This window comes from Phyllostomus hastatus, unplaced genomic scaffold (genome assembly GCF_019186645.2).
Source record: "Phyllostomus hastatus isolate PE091 unplaced genomic scaffold, TTU_PhHast_1.1 phas_contig_86, whole genome shotgun sequence".
Taxonomy (NCBI): Eukaryota; Metazoa; Chordata; class Mammalia; order Chiroptera; family Phyllostomidae; genus Phyllostomus; species Phyllostomus hastatus.
Genome location: NW_025333977.1, coordinates 20,523,543 through 20,542,831, shown reverse-complemented (window position 1 = coordinate 20,542,831; position 19,289 = coordinate 20,523,543). Strand labels below are relative to the sequence as shown.

The window sequence follows — 19,289 nt, the reverse complement described above, 5'->3', positions numbered from 1 at the left end:
TACTGTAACATTCGCTTGACCCTTCAGAATGTTAGTGTTTAGATACTAGTTTTCTTTAAAGAGTATGCATAATGATAATTACCCTTATTATGTATTTTAAATATCACCACGCTTTTTCTCATTTACTTTCTCATCCAAATCTTGAACATCATCAAGAGTTCATGGAAGACGTAGATGCTTTTCCATTGGGCCTATTTTAGCTAGAAGTACTTGCAAGTTTTTGGCTGACTCGCTTTTATGAAGGATAATCTATTCTTTCATTTAACAGTATTTATTGAGTTCCTGTTGCTTAATAGGGACTAGAGCTACAGACTCTTTTTTTTGTTTAAAACCTTTTTTTTCTACCTACATTATCTACAACACATTAACCAAGAAAGAAGGCCCGTAGGTTAAGGGCCACCTCTACTTGCACAGGACACAGGGAATGAAAAAGGACACTGAGAATATCTCAGAAACATCAGCGTATCATGCTTGGGTACTTGTTTTTCAATTATTATATCTTAAGTCCTATAGCAATCCCATTATTAGAGAGAGAAAGCAGATCTGCTGTATTTTGTGGGCAGATTATATGTTACACATTGCCCATAAAATTTATCCGTGTTTCCAACTCTGATACATGTTAGTCCTTTGTGAATATGATGTGTCAGACTTCCTTTCTTGCCAGTCGCCATGGACTTCCAATTGCTTCACATACCCACTGCCCCTTCTCCATCACCTTCTAACCTTCCCCCTGCTGACTCTGATGTCAGGCTTCTCTGTGTCATTTCAGTCTTGATCAAGGCCCTTGGGCCTGTCATTTTACCAAATTTGTGAAAAGTTTTAGTGTAAGACTTGGGTTGAAATCTCATTTTTCCCATATCTTAAACAATTTTTTAAAATCCATAAAATGGATATAAGAGCACCTGTTTTAAGTGAAATAGTGTATGCAAAACATAGCATATATATGATTTCAAGAAGTCATAGCTGTTTTTATTCATTTTGATTCTATTTTAAAAGTATACTTATTCAAGTTTTTAAAAGAAAATTACTCACAGTTGGTAAAAGAAATGAATTCAACCCACGATGTCCTTTCCTATTTGCTTAATAGAAAGTAGAATGACAAGTTTTCTAAAGCAGAAGGATATATAAGTTTTATATATCTCTATCTTCAAAAAGTTCCTCATCCTCTTCCCACTGTCCACCCCCTCACCTGCCCTGCTGATCAGCACTGGCATCCAGAAGACGACACTTACACCTCAGAGAGTGGCAGCAGCGTGTACCGTGTTTTTAGAAACTCTCCTGCTGTTATTGGCAAATATGGAGGAAATCTAGACAAAGATCCACTTTGTGGGACTACCTTCTCGATAGAAAATGACTTTAATTTTCAAAACGAACCCTGTTCTCACAATTTCAAAATCACTAAGCATTCTTGTCTATGTGTGAAGTGGAAAGGTACAAATTTGTCACCAATTGCCTCTGATTTCAGGAGTCTCCATTTTTTATATTTCCTCATTACGTAATTACTAGTCATTCAATAGGATTTTTCCATTATAAATGGGACCTTCTTTCTTTGAGCACCTAGAGGTGCCATGCGTATTCTTTAAGAACTGAACAGATGTCTTTATATTTTTATTAGTGTGCTTCTCAGAAACCTACCATTTGCTTTATTGTTAGCTGTTTTAAATGTCAGTGATTGTGTAGTAATTGATATTTGAGACTGATTCATATCCAAAAATCTAATTTTAACCTTTCAGAGTAGAGAAAAGAAAACTAACTGATCCACTTGAAGCTTTAAAAGAGAAATACTTGAGACCTTCTCCAGGATTCTTATTTCACCCACAAGTAAGTATTCTGAATTTGAGACTTCAAGCTTGTAAACTAACTTGTTGATCCTGAAAAGCAGGTGCAACAAAATGAAAGAAATCTTGAGAACATTAGGATTTCCTATGACGCTGGTGTGGAAGAACACAGGAAACTCTAGTAGAACTAAAATCCATACTCTTTAAGGAAAAAGCAATTAAAAGATGTGTAAAAATATCATGGCTTTTGGTGTTCAGTTATAGTTCGCTATTGATTACTACTGAGCCTCAGTGTATTTCAGAGTTAGCAAAATTCAGTTAAGAGAATAAATATTGAAGTTTGTCCCTTGTGCTTAAAAGTTACTGATAGTAAGAAATGGATCACACTGTGACTCGTCCCAGGCTCTTGAAGGTTTTTTTAGCGCTTGGATAAAAACAGGAAATGAGTCTACCTGACAAGTTGTTACCACAGAGGGAGAAGGAATTTATCTAGAGACCACTGGGCATTCCAGAAAAGTTCGGTAATTACACAGGAATTCACCAGAATACACAGCTACTTGCTGAGTGTGGTTGTGTCCATTTATCAAAATATATATAGTTTCTCATTGCAAGGAAAATACAAAACAGTGTTATCTATTTGCTTATCTCTATGCCCCTACATAGTTGGTCACTTTTTAAAAACTGGTTTACATATTAATCAAAATGTGGAGAATTGTACTGACAGAACAAATATATAAACATCTTACATCTGGCTTCTTGATTTAATGATATTTTATTTTTAGTTTTTATTTTTTTAAAGACATCAGCTCTGGTCTTTATGAATAGAAAGCAAAAATGTTATAAAAATACTTGCAAACTGTAAACTAATTTCTTCTGCCTCAGTATATTCAAAGCAAACATAATCCTCTAATACAATTGGTGGAATTTTATGCGAGCTATCTTATAGAAAGCTAGGATGTAATTACGTTATATCATCTAGGATATGACCCTTTTCTGCCACTCCTCCCTGCCCTCTCGGTTACCTCTTCTTTGCTTTTTTAAATACCTCCCTGAAGTCTTGAACAGCAGAGTATCCGAGCTGAAATAGTATCTTCTGGGTTAGCTGGGACAATCTATCAGTGCTCAAAGATTCTCTGTGTTTCAAACTGAGAAAATATGTTATAGCTTCGTATTAAATGGGTTAGGAATATTACAGTTAGTATTCATTTTATATAGGAAGGATAAGGAATGATACAGTTTACCTTATGGAAAAGAAACAAGTTCTAAAATAACAAATATTTACCAAGGTATTTATATATTATATTTAGGCTGATCTAAATTGTACTTTCAGGCCTCAGTGACTAATACACTTGAGCAGAATATGCATTTAGTGTCAGATATTGCACAAAAAACATCTCTCTCAGTAACTTCCTTTCTAAAGACTTATTTATTTATTTTTAGAGCAGGAAGTGTGTGTGTGGGGGAGAGAGAGAGAGAGAGAGAGAGAGAGAGAGAGAGAAACATCAATGTGCGGTTGCTGGGGGCCATGGCCTGCAACCTAGGCATGTGCCCTGGCTGGGAATTGAACCTGTGATGCTTTGGTTCACAGTCCACGCTCAATCCACTGAGCTATGCCAGCCAGGGCAGTAACTTCCTTTTTAATTACAACTACATGCTTATAAAGATACTGTAGTTATATACATTTAATTACAATAATCAAATTATTTTCCTGTTCTGATCTTTGAAATCTACTAATTAATCACTTCAAAATTAAGTGCTATGGGTACATGGTGTGTGTAATGGAGAAACAAAGACTGGGAGTTAGTATCTGCGAGTGACTCAGTCTACCCGGCTTCCAGTTTCCTTATCTGTAAGAAGAGGGAGTTCTTACAGATACGGGTCTTATAGTGACGGGTCCCTATTCTCTGAAATGCAAAGATTTCCAGCTAGCCAAGGTGAATTTCCTGGTTCATAAAATGAGAGACTTTGTGTACCAGCAACTCCCTATGTGCATGCAGCTGTTACAAATACAGTATGTGCAAATGTTTAATTACAGAGTATGAGAAAATATGCTATCCTTTAACATTTCCGAGGTAAGGAAGGGCCTATAGAGTGCCTGCAGCACAGCAGTCATTCCCTGGGACCTTCGTGAACACGCCTGTCAGAGCGCGGTGCAGTGCAGTGTGTTTCCTTTCCACACCAGAATCTCATGCTCTGTGCACAGGACTGCCTATGGCTATGTGTAGCTACGAGAACAGGACCCAAGAGTGGTCATCAAAATACATAACACCTGATATGTCGGGAGGACTGACCAATCTGATTGGAATCCTGTATTCCGTCCGGAGTCCTTCCTGCACCAATTGTTAATGCTTTAGTTGCTGGGCAGGACCTCTGCCTAAGGGGCGTTTCGGGAGGAGGCCAGGACAATGGGGTGGCAGAGATGTTCAGGGTGCTTGGGATACAGGCTATTTACTAATGACTACAGAAATATTTCATTAAATTCTAATCATCGTGGCTATTTTCACGTGCCCCGGCTGTATATCACCGGGATACAGGTGAGTCAGAGACTGTTGCCTGGGAGAAACTTGGGTCACCCTATTTTCATCAAGCCGTCAGAAAACCTGCCTCAGATGTTCTGAGGTTTCAGTAGAATCTTTTTGTTCTAATATATCAGATTCCCTCTAGCCTCAAGATCTACAAACAAACAAACAAACAAACAAACAAACAAAAACTTCCCAGAGCTTGAAGCTAGAAATAACTGCTTCACAAGCGGCTTCACTAGCTATTAGCACAAGTGCTTAGGTTTGGAGCAGCTCAGTTCACCTCTCTGAGCCTTCTCGGGCAGTGTGTGATGGGAACGCTCCTTCCAGCCGCACCAGGTGGCTGTTGGATCAGCGTTCATGCACTAACATGCTAGCACTGTGCATTGCATGTGCAAGGGCCTAAATAAGGAAACGCTCTTACTGTTAATGGGTGCAGAAGAATTCCGTTTTGAATGTAAAGGAATGTCAGTAAAAGACCCTCCTGACGTCCCCTGAGCCAGATTTTTGGCATGTCTGTACCATGGACCTAGACATGCTTGTAAATGTGCTTACTGTACTCTCTGCGCTTCCTCACTGGGCAGCAATAGGGTGGCACAGAGCAAAAACCCTATATGGAGGAACTTGCCTCTGCTCCCAGAGCTTGATTTTGTAGCTAAGTAAGTGCTGGGACAAGACCATTTATAACTTCATCTTCCATTTAAAGTATGTTGGAGCCAATCACATGGGCCCTTTGGGGCTATGTATCTTAATCTTTAGGATGGGAATAATGCCTACTCTATTTCTCAGGGTTATCATAATTATAAAGAGGAGACCACATGTTTTCAATGCTTTAGGGAAACATAAATAGAGCTATAAATGCTTGGTAGTGGTATTTTCTGGGCAAACCTGATTTTACCATTTTTGTATGTTTTTATATTCTACTTAACATGTCCCTTTGCATAGTTCCTAATCAACAAAAGGTGACTGACTTAATAAATACCTATTGAGTTTTATTGAAAGGTTATTAGGCCATGTTACTGCATTGTGAATAATAATGCATATTTTTTAAACTCTTGTCAGAAATACCTGAAGGATATAGGACCACATACATTAAAATTGAAAGATACATGCTGGTTTTCATCATTCTCAGGGTCTAATCTCTTCTCTTAGTTCAGTGGTTAAAGAAGTATGTTTGCTCTATCGGGCCACTGAAGGGCTATTTAATCTTCTACTTTTTTCTCTTATAGATAAGTTACTTTCATATAATAGAGAAATAACATTGTAGACGTTCTCCCTGACTAAGTGGTTAAAAATCATTTGTGGAGTCTTAGTTTAGGTTGTATTTTCTGAAAAGGAGATACAGCCACAAGTATATGAGATAAAGGGAGTGATATTACTGTGTGATTTGGGAATGTTCTTTTCATTGATTTCTCTGTTGGGTACTTTGCTCGTATCGGTAGCTCATTTGAATTGCTATTTGACAATAACAATATTGTAAAACTGGCTATTTTCTTCGCTTGATTTTCCTATACTTTTAATACTAGCAATAAAATATGCGTTTTATTTTGAAATGTTTGGCTTGGTATAAATCTGCAGCAGAAGTTGTTTTACTTCTATTTCTGCTTTTTATTCATTCATTTTTATTTTCTTTCTTACAAAATGTGACTATCTCATTAACTGTATCCCAGAGAATGAGGAAAATATTAGTCTTTTCTAAGTTGTCCTTTCTATATTGATGTGAAATCACTTAAGTCTTGTGCCCTTCAGATTCTATTTTGCTTTCAACAACTGTTTCTTACTGCTATATTTCTCTTGCGATAAACCTTTCATCCTTAAAAACTGTGTGTCTTCCTTATTGAAGATACCAACCAAAACTTGTGATAGCAAGACATATCCCACTTAACCAATCGAAATGATATTTTTAAGGGAAATGCAGTTGTGTTTCCTGGAAGAGCTTCTAAGTCACTCAAGCTTTCTCCAGTGATTCTTGTTATAAATTGTCATGAATAGCTAAATGTTTGTAGTTCTTTAATTTAAGGTGTTTTCACTACTGATGGTCTGAGTCCAAGTAGATTACCTTGTTCTGTGATTTACATTTGAGTAGATATCTTATTTGCTTTGTTATTAACATAAAAATGCAAAAGACTATATTTTTTAGGAATTTTCTTATTTTTAGTTATTTAAAATGTAGGAGTCATGTTTTATAATGAGTAAAAACAAAAACTATCTACTTTGCTATTTAAAAGTGGGTAGTAGATAGTGTTTAGCTTTCTTGGAAAAAACATTCTAGTTTATAAACCTAATTCTAAAATTTAATTAACATAAATAGAGGAAATTCAGCAGTGTTAATAAAAATATTTAATTTTAATTTTCACAGCTTTTACTGAAGGTATAATTACATGATAAGCAAAAATTACTAAGTTAGTATAAATGTTAATTTCTCAAAGGATAGATTTTAGTAAAGGTACTGATACAGAAGTAATTTTTTGTTTTTGTTTCAATTTTGCTCCCAGTTCCAACTGCCTGATCAGAGAACTTGGGTAAGTTTCCTACTTATATTTTTGACTAAAAAAATGTAGTTTTACAAGGAAAACAACTTATATTCTAAATTGCTTTACAGACATAAAGAATTCTGAGCCCCTTTCCATTAATGATATGGCTTCAGAAGATAGTTTTTCAGCTTGTGAAGCTGCAAAATATTTTCAGTTATAATTGCGCATTCAGTGTGCTCATGAATTGTTTACAGAAAGAAGTTTGTTCTACAAATCTGACCCATTCCACATAATCATACCTTGATGTAGAACACTCTTCGGGCACTTGGGAGCATGTTATTAAATGAGGCTTTGAGATGGGTCACTACGTGGAAAACAACCATTATTTGGGGAAGCCTATATCAGCATGTTAAAGATGCTGTTGATAAAGGCTTCGAAATGATAAAACTTAAACTTATGTGTAGATACAAGCTGACATTGTAATTTATATCCATACATCCCAGGGCAGAACTTGCTTCTTTCTACCTCTCTGGAGAGACAAGACTAAGTGTTTATAAATCCGTATCTAGCTAGTGAATGGATCTTTTAGCATTGGGTCTCACTTCCTTAGCTCTCAGTTGCTATTTTTAGATATAGTCAATTGTCAGTTAATGAAGCTAGGGGACAACTTTATTTTTTATTCAAAATGAAAAGTAGTGCTTATTTATTCCTCACTCCCAAATAAACCTTGGGTCAATGGAAATTTACATAAATAACATATATTACACAATTTCTTCTAAGCGCATGTGCTTTCAGTTCTTCATTTTCTTTTCCAGTCAAAATATACTTATTCTGAAGGATAGGTAAAATTTTGGAATATAGTTCAATTTTCCTTTAGTTGCCACATATAATTATATGTAAAGTACTTTAAGTTGGAGCACTATAGAACTTACCTATTTCTAATATCTGATGTTGGTTTTCCTTTATCAGAAACTCCTCCATTTTTTTCTTTTGTGGAATATGTGATCAATTATGGTTTTTCTCATCCCTATAGACTCTTAAGAATTAAGTTCATTCATTTCACAAGTACTGGGTGAGAGAGAGACAGACGCCCTCAGGCAAAGCGGTATAGGGGAGGGGTTGCTCTTCCGTCGTCCTGGCCTGTGTTTCCCGTGTCCCTCGTCTGCCCTTCCTGGCAGAGCTTTGTCCTCAGTGTGGTACCTCACGGTCCTCACTTTCCAAGGAAAGAATTACCCCCCAGTAGCGAAGTTGGTACTTCAAGCATAAGGTGCTGTCCCCTCCACAAATGACCAATGGTTCTATACCTTCCGAGGCCAGTATCAGACTTTAAGTTAGACTCCATTTGCTGATAACACAGTGGTACAGTGACTGCCGTTGCCATTGCGCTTCTTTGGAAGCACTCCCATTCTACAGATCCGTGGGTTTTTCAGAGCTCCGACTTACATGTGTGATATCAAACATGGATATTAATGGGAAATAGTAAAGATACATGATTTTATTTTTGGTGGTAAAAACCCTAAGTGATTTCATGACTATGATTGCTGAATGTGATTCGTGGGGTGACATAATGATAAAATGTGAATATTTACTTCCCCTCCAAATAGCCATAATTTTGAGACTTCTCAAGATTATCAAGGGAATAAATATAGAAAACTACCAAATCTACAAACTTTCCCATCATAAGTTTTAGTTATGAAAAGTTAGTTATTTTATGATAAAGGCATGTGTAATCTAATTTGTGAAACATTAGGTCACGTAATTTATGGTGCCATTGGACATATCATTCCATATCATCAGATTGTCACTTTAATAGTTTTAATAAGCAACTTCTTTATGTCATCAATTATTGGCTGCCAGATAATAAATGTTAGGCTAAGTACTTAGGACCCAGTTGATGATATCTTGCCTGCTGAAATGTTTTTAAAAATACTATTTGAATAGAGATATAGCTACATTTTTTTTTTGTTTTGGTAGAAGCTAGGGAGTTGTGTCTAAGTATTAGTTTGCGTCATTATAAAGTTAATAGCCTCTTGGGGACTGGAAGGGGGTGAAATGACTTCCTCTTCCTGACATCTGGCCACAGATACCATCAACAACTATTTTATATATATATATATATATATAAATACAAATTACTGTTCCATAAAAAACCATTCATTTACTGATCAGAGATTAGCTTATGATATTAATAGGACACAGAGCAATACACTTCTAAAATATATGATCTAACTTTTCCTCCTTTATTTTCCCCATTCTCAGCAAATTTCTTATTCATAGTAGTACACATTGCCTTCTTCATTGGCTTTTTCCTAACTGAAAAAAATATATATAGCTTGATTCTGTTCCATTTATCCAAATTAATTTTTAAAAAAACACCAAGTCAGACTTTAGAATGAAGGTTAAAACGTAATGTAAAATAACTGTTGTTTTCCAAGGAACATCACATGGGTCAGGCCAGATAGTCAGAGACAGTTGGAGTTTTGACTTATACACTAGATAAAGCTCATTTTAATCCACCGCCTTAATTCAAAATATTGATTAGGGCTCAGGTTGGTCACAGAACTGCTAAACTACCCCAATTGGCAAATGTTTGAGTCACTTCTATCTGTCCTAATGGGGGAATTTATTCTTGTTAGCCGAGGTCGTGTGTGACAAGAGTGAATCTTATGAAGGGTTCAGTGTGGCTTTTATGTTGCTTCCGCTGCAGCTAGCTAGACAGAGATGGTGGTGGGGGGTGTGGTGTCAGTGGCTACCTTCAGCTCACTTCCCATCTTCTCCCCCATGGCCCCACTCCAATTTCATCCTCTTTTCTTTTGATACCAGAAGCCCAAGGTGGGGGTGGTTTATAAGACAGGCACTTGGGTAACCCCTATTATCTTTAAGAATGTCATTATTTAGTCATCAAGCCCATAATATATTTTCTTGTTTCTTGATGGTTTTCCCAAATGGAAACAGTTTGAGGTAAAGTAATCACAGTGATCTTTCTTCAAAAGGAGCTATTAGCAGCTACTAAAGCAAGACACATTTCTCAACAGCCAATTGCTCTTAAATAACTTGAAGGACTTGTAGTTTATATGAGCTAGAGATGAAAGCAGAGAATAATAATAGTCATGAGTAAGCTATTTTCCATATAAAAGGAAAAGTGTGCCTATAAGATGTATTGCCACGGGAATCTGAGTGTGTCGGCAGGGCGGACACTCAAATGATTTAAAACCACTAGATAATGAAACTTTACTCAGATATTAAATGTACATAAATAAAACATTTATAATCATCACCCATGCACTTACTATTCTGCCCAATAAATATATGCGATTATGACCCTTACCCTGGCTTGTTACTGCTAATCAGCTTGAAGGCTAGAGGTCATTTTTCACTCAGACGATTTATTCCACGGAGGATGGAATATCAAAATGATTTTCTACAAGGAACAATTAGAAGGAATAAATGCAAATAAAATAGTATCATAAAATATTTCTGGATTGATTTTTAATAAATAAAATCCCAAGTAATAGGAAAATGCTAATGCTCCGGCTGAGGAGGATAATGACCGTATTCTGCAGGGACAGAGTTTCCGCCAAGCAGGCTGGGCAGCATCATCATTCCATATCTCTGCCCTGTGATCAGTACCTGTCAAAACCCTTCATGGTGACAAATGTGCTGTCCGCTTGCATCTGTGGAGAATGTTTTAGCAGCTGAGTGATTATGAATCAAACCCCTGAGCTTATAGCCCCTACCGTCTCCCAATGCGTTCACATTTGTCGTCTGACAAGTAAATGTATCTTGACTTTCCTCTGAGATTTTTTTTGCACCATGTTTGATGAAAGACATTTGGCAAATTGGCAGTGGTACCCTGTACATTGCAATTTGTAGCTCACATTAGGAGTCCCGGCATGAAATGTGAGGGCAGGCTCCAGGATAAAGGGGAAAATAGAAAGAGAGCTAACTACAACATGAATAGTCATTTGAAGAATCAACCATAAAAATTTTCCCTTTGTAAGAAGAGAGTCATATCCAGGCCATTCTGTGAAGATTTTGCTCCAGTTTAAGAAGTCAGTGGTGTTTTGTCCAGCTGCGTGTCTGTGGAATATATCGTTTTGTTAATTTTTCTTTTGAGTCAGAAGTGTTGCCTTTTATTTTTAACCTGAGTTTGTAAATGAGGCCTCCACCTCTGTCCTGCCATCTCATCAGCAAAAGAACCATCCTCCCGTGTTGAACAGTTGCTTGAATGTGCAGTTGTTACCATTTTTAATCCTTGCATGGAGTCTTCTGGTCTACCACCCCAGCTCTGTGAGAAACATGCGGAGTGCATACAGAGTGCAAACACCTTTTTAACAGCTCTCTGAGCTCTCCGGTGGCATAATGCCCTGAGAACCAAATAAATAATGGGAGAGTTGATTTAACAAGGCGGCCTGAGAGTTTGCTTTTTCTACTTAAAAATTCAGTAGTAAGCAGCTTCCAAATAAAATGTAAGCACTGAGGAAATGTAACATTTTGAGAGTGGTGACGGAAAGGGGATAGCTTCTCTAACTGTGGACATGAAGTATCAAGTAACATTAAATGTGAACGTGACCCTCTGATTGTGACTCTGTCAAATAGGTGTGAAGGTGGACAAAAACTTGAAGAGTATAAGCAAAATAAATTAGATTGTTTGAGGGGAAGAATTAGGCAGCAGAGTTTTTCTTTCAAGAATATTTCTCAAGAGTTGTGGTACACTAATTCCTCCCCTTATAACAGCCATGCCAAGTCTTGTTGTATGAAGATAGAATATTATGAACTGATCTTCCCACTCCATCTTTGTCCAAATTAGTATTCATCAGAATTCTTTGTATGTGTCCCCACTTAAAGTTTAGTATATCCAGCTATTAATAAACATAGTCTTAGGCAAAACACCTCTTACCCATTTAATTTTTCTTTCTGTATTACACACTTTGGGTTTAAGCTGTAACTTTGGAAACTTGATGTTTCCCGTGCTGTGAATTCTTTTCGTGAGACTCCATGCTTCCTGGTTTTTATTAACTAGGAAGGCACACAAGACCTTTCTTTCCTTATAATTTTCAGTTTACTGTCAGTATCCATGACATAAATGCCAGTGCTCTCACTTAATTTAATAAAAATCTAATTTAGCTTTATTATCTCTCATATATTTCATTGCTCAATTGTATATCAGATTATTATAAAATGGTCTAACCAAGGTCTTATGAAAAACTATACCCAGCATTTTATGAGCTTTCTAACCTTTATTATTCCCCAAATTACTAAATTCTCTCGTTTGTTTAATATTGAGACACAATGACCTCTTTCTACAGACCATTTCATTCAGCAGATTTGATGCTTCTTCTTTTTTTTTTTTTATTAATGGTGTTCTCAGTTTGGTAGGGATTACTACAGAAGAAGGGATGTCCGATGGGTCCTTTATGGCCTTGTGCTTTTGCCTTTTAGATGTCAGCTATTGAAAACATGGCGGAGAAGCTAGAGAGCTTCAGTGCGCTGAAACCTGAGGCCAGTGAACTTCTCCAGTCAGTCCCTTCCATGTTCAACTTCAGAGCGCCTCCCAATGCCCTCCCAGAGAACCTCCTGCGGAAAGGAAAAGAGCGCTATACCTGCAGGTAACTGCAAAGTTAGTCATGGCTGGCTTTCCAAAAACCTCCCCTCTGATTTCAGAGGCCCTCCTGCTGTTTGTTTTGGAAATTATTCATGATTGGATGATTAATAGAGACCATGATAGATCTCAGACATTTCAAAGTACTCTTTATTTAGTGAGATATAAAAATAGTGGTTTTATAAACTTACTGTTAAATGAGAATTTTAACACAGGCCGCTTGGTTGTGATAAATGAGGTTGGAAACAGTCCAAATATTATCTACTTGTTTCACTTTGATATTTATGAGTTTTCTTTCACAGTTAATTATTTTCATTCAAAAGTAGAATACTAGTCTCCTTAAGCATACATTTGTTAATTGTCATGCCATTGGTGGATAAGGTCGTTGAGGAAGGACGAATGAGGTCCATCAGTGAAGAAAGCTAGTGAATAAGTTTCATGTTGCTCCTCAGGAATACAAGAAAGCTTGTGTGTTGTTTCTGTTTTCTCTTTTTTAAAACAAAATAAATTATGCTTATAATTTCTGAATTGTCTTCAGAAATTCGTGGCATCTGACTCAGGCAAATCACTGTATCTGCTCTTTGGAAAACGTGTCACTCTGTTTCCAGAAGAGATTTCACAGGAACATGCCTTGATGGATGAGGTCTTAGAATCTTGTCTGATCTGATACCACTCAACGCACATAGAGTTGTCACTGTGGTTAACATGTAAAATGACTTGAAACATTTGAAATCTGTTTACATCTACCCAGAATCACAGACTCTTGTCATTTTTTTAAGCCTCTTGTCTGGTTCCATTTTGTGAACATAAAGATACAGAGTTAATAAAAAAGGCTTATGGGGGTCATCAGAACTAACGTCTGTGTTCATAAACCGCTTGCTTATGCATGATCAAATTCAACCAGCTCTCATAATAACGCAGCCTTCATTTGTAGAGTTATTTATATCTGTAGAATGGCTTTGTTGCAAATTTTAAATACCAAAGGCATGTGAGTTCCATGCAAAATTAATTAAATCAGGAATTAGCATCTGGCTTCTATGTAGCTTGAGTGAAATAAAATCAATTGTGCTGACTTTCGCTCATAAACATCTTTTCATAACAGATACTGTGGCAAGATTTTCCCAAGGTCGGCGAACCTAACGCGGCACTTGCGAACCCATACAGGAGAGCAGCCTTACAGGTTTGACAATGGCTTTTACTAAATATCTTGATAAGTATTGTAATAATTAAAGTGTGCTCATTGCTACAATTTTAAAGGAAACTGCTTTTGGGTGTGTCTAAATGTATATGTCTGTTTAATTTTAAGTGAAAGAAGAATTAATTAATGACTAGGATAAAAATTAGAAAAGTCCTAATTTCTTTAATCACAGCTTCTGACATCTCAGTTCAAAAGTTTCTAGCAGTGTCTCATACAGAAGTGTTAAAAAAAAGGTCAGCCACTAAAAAATTAATTTTAGTTCTCTTTTTTGTCAATAATTAGTGCTTTTAATTGAAATAATCACAATGCAGCCTTCTTCTCCAAACCTTAACTCTCTGCAAGGAGTTAACAGGTGTATTTCCTTGTTTTCCCAGCACAGTTGAGTTAGGGTCCACAGGTCTCTACAGGAAGTTAAAGGAATGAACCTTAAATCTGGGAGGAAAAAATGTGGAACCTAGGGGTAGGACATGTAAAATAGGATATATTATAGGAAGAAGGGCACTTCCACCAACAATTTCTAAAGTACCTCTTAGCTTATTCTATTAAATGTCAAGATCAGCCACATGACACATTGGAGCATGTATCTAATTTTAATATTACTGTTTACTAAAGAATGAAAGTAATCAACATTCTCCCTTCCAGTTCTAAAATATAATCTACATTGTTTAATGTGCCATGCTTTGCACATAGTATTAGGTACTCATAAATATTTCTTCAAAGACTGAATGTTATTTATCTTAAGTAATATTGTAATTTCATTCTGCTTTGAAATTTTTATGTGTTGCACGTGTAAAATTATTTTTGTCTGAATGTTCACTTTTTCATTAAAATAAATAAATAATTTATTAGGTTTCAAAGACTTTTTCCATACAAAACTAAGAAAATGGGCAGACTGATACCTACTCGAAGATAATGGAAATTTTAGGAGAAAACTAGAGGGACTTAAACGTAGAAAATAATAAAGTGTTTTCTGAGATTCTTTGCTTTCCTGCAGGTTTTATAAATCACTAATTATAAGTGATAGTTATACGTCATATATGATAGAATGCATTTGATATAGTAAATCTCAGAGGGAGTTTTAAGTGATTTTGCTTTTTGAGAAAATTTTAGGTCCCAGGAATTCTGTGTCAGTGAAAGGAAAGATTTCCACACTGACATTTCACCATGGCCAAAGGCTTGGTGAGCAACTATGGTACTAGGTGCACTTCACGCCTTCACTGTACCTCAATTCAGCGGTGTTATTCTAACCCATGTATCGTGTCATTATTGTCTGTGTGTTTTTTAAAACTCAAACCAAAATCTTGGCATAACCGAAGATCTTAATAATGTCCCCAGCTCCTCTGGTTCACAAGGGAACAAATTCAGATCCTCAGACACTGATAGCCTCCTCCAATGTTTGGCGCTGATAGATCCAGAATTAAAAGTCAGGCCTGGGGCTCTCATGTCAGGGGTTTTATCTCATCCCAGGATCCCGAAGGCTCCCGTGACCCCAGCTTCTATCCACATTCCCAATAGTGTACTGCTCGTAATTGTGTTATGTGTTCATTTTAAGTATTTCTGGAACTTAAGCATTTAACCACCTACTAATTATTGGAGTACAATGGAATGATTTTTTTTTATTTTTATTTTAAGAGCACTAAATTTTGGGCCAAGATGTTAGCAAAGGAAAGATACAAAGTAACAGATAATTACTATCCCTATTGGCCAATTTTATTTACATTAGAGGGGATGATGTTTATTAGATTTGGAAAAGTCCCTTTTCATACAGGCAGAAAGTTGGAAGCATGTCAGAATCTAATTCTCTTCCTCACAATTTGTGTAGAAAATGTTTTGAGTGGAAATTTTTCTGAACGGTTTTTTGGGAGCATAAGTTTTCTCTATCAGTATTTCCTAGGTTGTTCTGCTCAGTACAACACAGCTGAGCTCATTGTACGTGATTCTCATCACAGTGAGCCTCGGAGGCCGACAGAGTTGTCGCAGGGAAGGCCAGGAGTCATATATATATATGGTGGGGCAGAGTAGGTTTACAGTTGTGAGTATGAAGAAGAGTTTATTCTAGTACAATTATTTATTAATTATTGTATTCCATATGAACAACTGTGAACTTTTACTGTTCTCTCTGTCTCTCAATATTTTTCAAAAGCAGAGACTAAAATATTACAACTATCATCCTTGTGGAGTTTCATACGTTTTTAAATTAATGTTATAAGTGAGGGAGTTGAGCAACCCCATGATGCCAGAATAGTTTTTGAAGGGGGAAAATTAAATCAGTCCTTGAGTTGTTTTTTTGATACTAGGTCAAAGTCACTGGTGAAACAGATTTGTTTTCCCTACTGACCTAACTCGTCTTCTGCCATCACCTGGAGACAGCCATAGAAGCCGAAACATGGAGAATGGAATGGGGTGATTTTTTATGGAGAGCATGTGAACCACCGAGTCTGCATTCAGAAGTGGGAGGAGAAGGGGTCTTCACACATGGAAGAATGAGTTAAAAATTTTCTGGATGCTAAGTTAAAAAATTTCCCTTAAAAGTTATCTGGAGAAAGTTGATTTTTTTGTGTGTGGTTCAGGCAGTACACATACAAAAATACGTAAACAAATAATGCAATCTTTAAGAAGCTAGAGAAATACTCCATAAATTACCACTTTTCTTCCTCAGTGTTAAGAGCTGGGTGGGAGGGGGTTACAGTTTTATTTGAGGTCTAAAGGAGAACTTCAGAATATTAGCTAGCTAATATTAGATGCTTTCCTGAAAAACTGACCAGGTTCGGAACTGCCACATGCTTTTTAACACAAATAGAAATGGAAAGTTGGGGGCGTGGAGAGGGGAGGTTAATGAGGGAAGACCTTTGTTTTTATTTCAGAAGGAGACTTTTGTGGCTGGAACTCTTACTTTCTTTTGTAGTAGTTTAAAAGATAGCAAAAGGACTTGTGGGTCCTAATCACTATAGATGGTAAAACTCAGTATTTTTGGTATCAGACTAAACTGTTCACATTTTTTCAGTTTTCAAAGTTTGGAATGTTTATTGTTATTTTTGGAGAAGATAAATGAATTTCTTTTAGGATTAGCAATTGATAAAGTGAATTTATTAAGAACTTATTTAATTAGACTGAAATTTGTAATAAAAATGATTTTTTCACTTTATCTGAAGAATTTGTGAATTTGTTTCCTGTTTGGTTATAATGGATTTAATTTTATTGTCCTTAGAAGATAAAACAATACCACTATTTCATAATGTTCTTAATTTTATGAGGTTTATTTAAAATATTAGAATTGATTATCCTAATAAATTCGGGAGCAGTCAGATCACCAATATTGTATTATCATTTTTGTACAATATTGTAAAGTCATGAAAATCTTTAAAGCAATCAGTCCATTGGAGCTGAAATGTTGACTGTGTGAATAGTGTTCTGGCTTGTGCCTTTTCTTTAACATGTTGTTTCATAGGTGACAATTTTTGGATATCGGTTTTCCTGGTCTTCAGAAATACCTTTTGAGCTGCCTACAAACCTCCTCTGTGTTTCTTTGGCAGATGCAAATACTGCGACAGGTCGTTTAGCATATCTTCCAACCTGCAGCGGCACGTCCGCAACATCCACAACAAGGAGAAGCCCTTCAAGTGTCACTTATGCGACAGGTGTTTCGGTCAGCAGACCAACCTGGACAGACACCTCAAGAAGCACGAGAACGGCAACATGTCTGGTAGGCGGTCGGTCGGTCGGTCGTGTGTTGAGGAGAGGATGTTCTTTTCTTAATTGAAAAGATTATCTTGCTTTTCTCACTCCACTTCACTTTCTCTCTTGCATCAGATCCTATTGTGAAAATTTGTGGCGTGTTTTCCTTGAAATTTTAGAGTGATTTTGAGACCTTAGAGCCTTATTTGAATTATCTTTTATTCTCCTGGACTCATCTCAATGGGCAATCTCAAAGAGGACCATGACCCAAACTCACAGGAGACGTAAATCAAGATTTCCCAAATTGCGGGGAACAGTCTTTCCACCCAGTCACACAGAATGTGGCCCCCAGGAGTGGCAGGCTTCCCAGAGTGCGGTACCAGAATACGAGGTTCTGAATATTAACTGAAATACCATGGCTGCTTTTGCAGAACGTCTGGAGTTTAGAAAACCTCTCCAGGGTGATGACCTTTTTTAGAGATTAGTGACAGAAGATTATGGACATGATCAGAGTAACCCATAGCAAATGACAGTAGAATGTGGTTTGGGTCACAAATTCTGATGTAGAATTAAGTCTTTAATAATTTAAGTTTTTTTTTAGACAAAAATCTTCTCTTACCCCAGACCTATCAGCACATAATTAGCAGAAGAGATGGTGGGTTTTCTTGCCTTTGGCTTCTGATAGTTAGAAAATTAGCCATTAACTCGCGCTTACCTGCTGGCATATGTGTTGGGAGCCACCCTGTGTGGCCACAGTTTGTCTCCAGAGAATTAAGACAGTGACTTGGGGGTGGGAGGAGGGGATGAGTGTAAAGGTCAGGAAAAGAGGTTTTAAAAACAGAAAAATGGTGGACTTATACAAAGTATAAGTCTTTACCTAAAAATGCATTTTAGTGACCTCTTCCTCCACTGTACAGGCATACTGCTTATGGCCATGGAGGGCTACTACTTAGAGCTACATACTGTTCATTTCCCTCAAGGCCAAAGATCTGAGGATCATGGTTTAAAAATATCAGACTTCGGAGACAGAAGTCTAATCCAATATGCAAAACTGGTTATATTTTCTAACACTGTACTCCCTTACAGTATACTATTAAAATTTTCTAGTTACAATTATTTTAGAAATATGTTAGATAAATTAAAAATGTAATGTATCATAGATGAATACTTATTTGTTGACCCAGGTTAGAATTTTATGAAACTGAGGGAAGTTCTAACCTCTTGGTTTTGCATCTGGACTATTCTGATGAACTATTAAATTGTAGATATTCTGTGGGCAAGATACACAGCATAGAGTGACTGTTAAAGTTTGACCACATATAAAGTGTTTATAGTGGTGTAAATTTATGGGAACCATGCAACAATCTGATCATGCAGGTATTATGATTCTAATTTTTTTTAGGTAAAGAAGCTGAATGCCCTCCAGTAATGTCCTCTTACTACTGTACACAGTCTGCCCGTGGCTTAGCCCACCACATCAGAATGCAGAATTTTCAGCATGTTTTCAGTTTTTTTGGGCAACATACTTTAGCACAGGAGCAGTAAACACATTTTGACAGCAACCAGGCCTGGGTGGTTTCTCTGGCCCAGTCCATTTCAGTCCTCTCTCTGAACTGCCTCACCTCTCTCCTCGGAATGAAGAAAACCTTCCCCTGTCACAGAGGGAATGAGAGGAAGCTAGTGGGAGAAATAGCACCTTTGGGACACTGGACATCCCGATTCCAACGGACTTTCACTGGCATGTGTGTTATGATAAATTAGGATTATTAATGTTCAAAAGAGCTTGTTTTAGGAAACACCACTGATCCAATGAAAAAAATGTGATTTAAAATAAGTTGCCGTATAAATAATAGTCTTTTTCACATAAGGCCTCTTGTCCTCTCAGGTACGGCAACGTCGTCGCCTCATTCTGAACTGGAAAGTACAGGTGCGATTCTCGATGACAAAGAAGATGCTTACTTCACAGAAATCAGAAATTTCATCGGGAATAGCAACCACAGCAGCCAGTCTCCCCGGAACACGGAGGAGAGGTAAAGCTGGTTT

General features: G+C 36.9%; 1 protein-coding gene across 14 annotated transcripts in view; it reads left to right on the top strand.

Annotated features, from left to right (window-relative positions):
* MECOM (MDS1 and EVI1 complex locus) overlaps positions 1-19,289 on the top strand; it is a 550,693-nt gene that overhangs the window by 521,491 nt on the left and 9,913 nt on the right. For 11 of the 14 annotated variants that reach the window (XM_045850964.1, XM_045850969.1, XM_045850963.1 and 8 more), the window contains 6 exons: positions 1,734-1,821; positions 6,793-6,819; positions 12,214-12,380; positions 13,476-13,553; positions 17,105-17,274; positions 19,132-19,276. In XM_045850964.1, coding sequence (XP_045706920.1) covers positions 1,734-1,821; positions 6,793-6,819; positions 12,214-12,380; positions 13,476-13,553; positions 17,105-17,274; positions 19,132-19,276 — 675 coding nt within the window. The remainder of the gene's footprint in view (positions 1-1,733; positions 1,822-6,792; positions 6,820-12,213; positions 12,381-13,475; positions 13,554-17,104; positions 17,275-19,131; positions 19,277-19,289) is intronic. The other 3 variants (XM_045850976.1, XM_045850966.1, XM_045850965.1) reach the window with 1 other exon arrangement.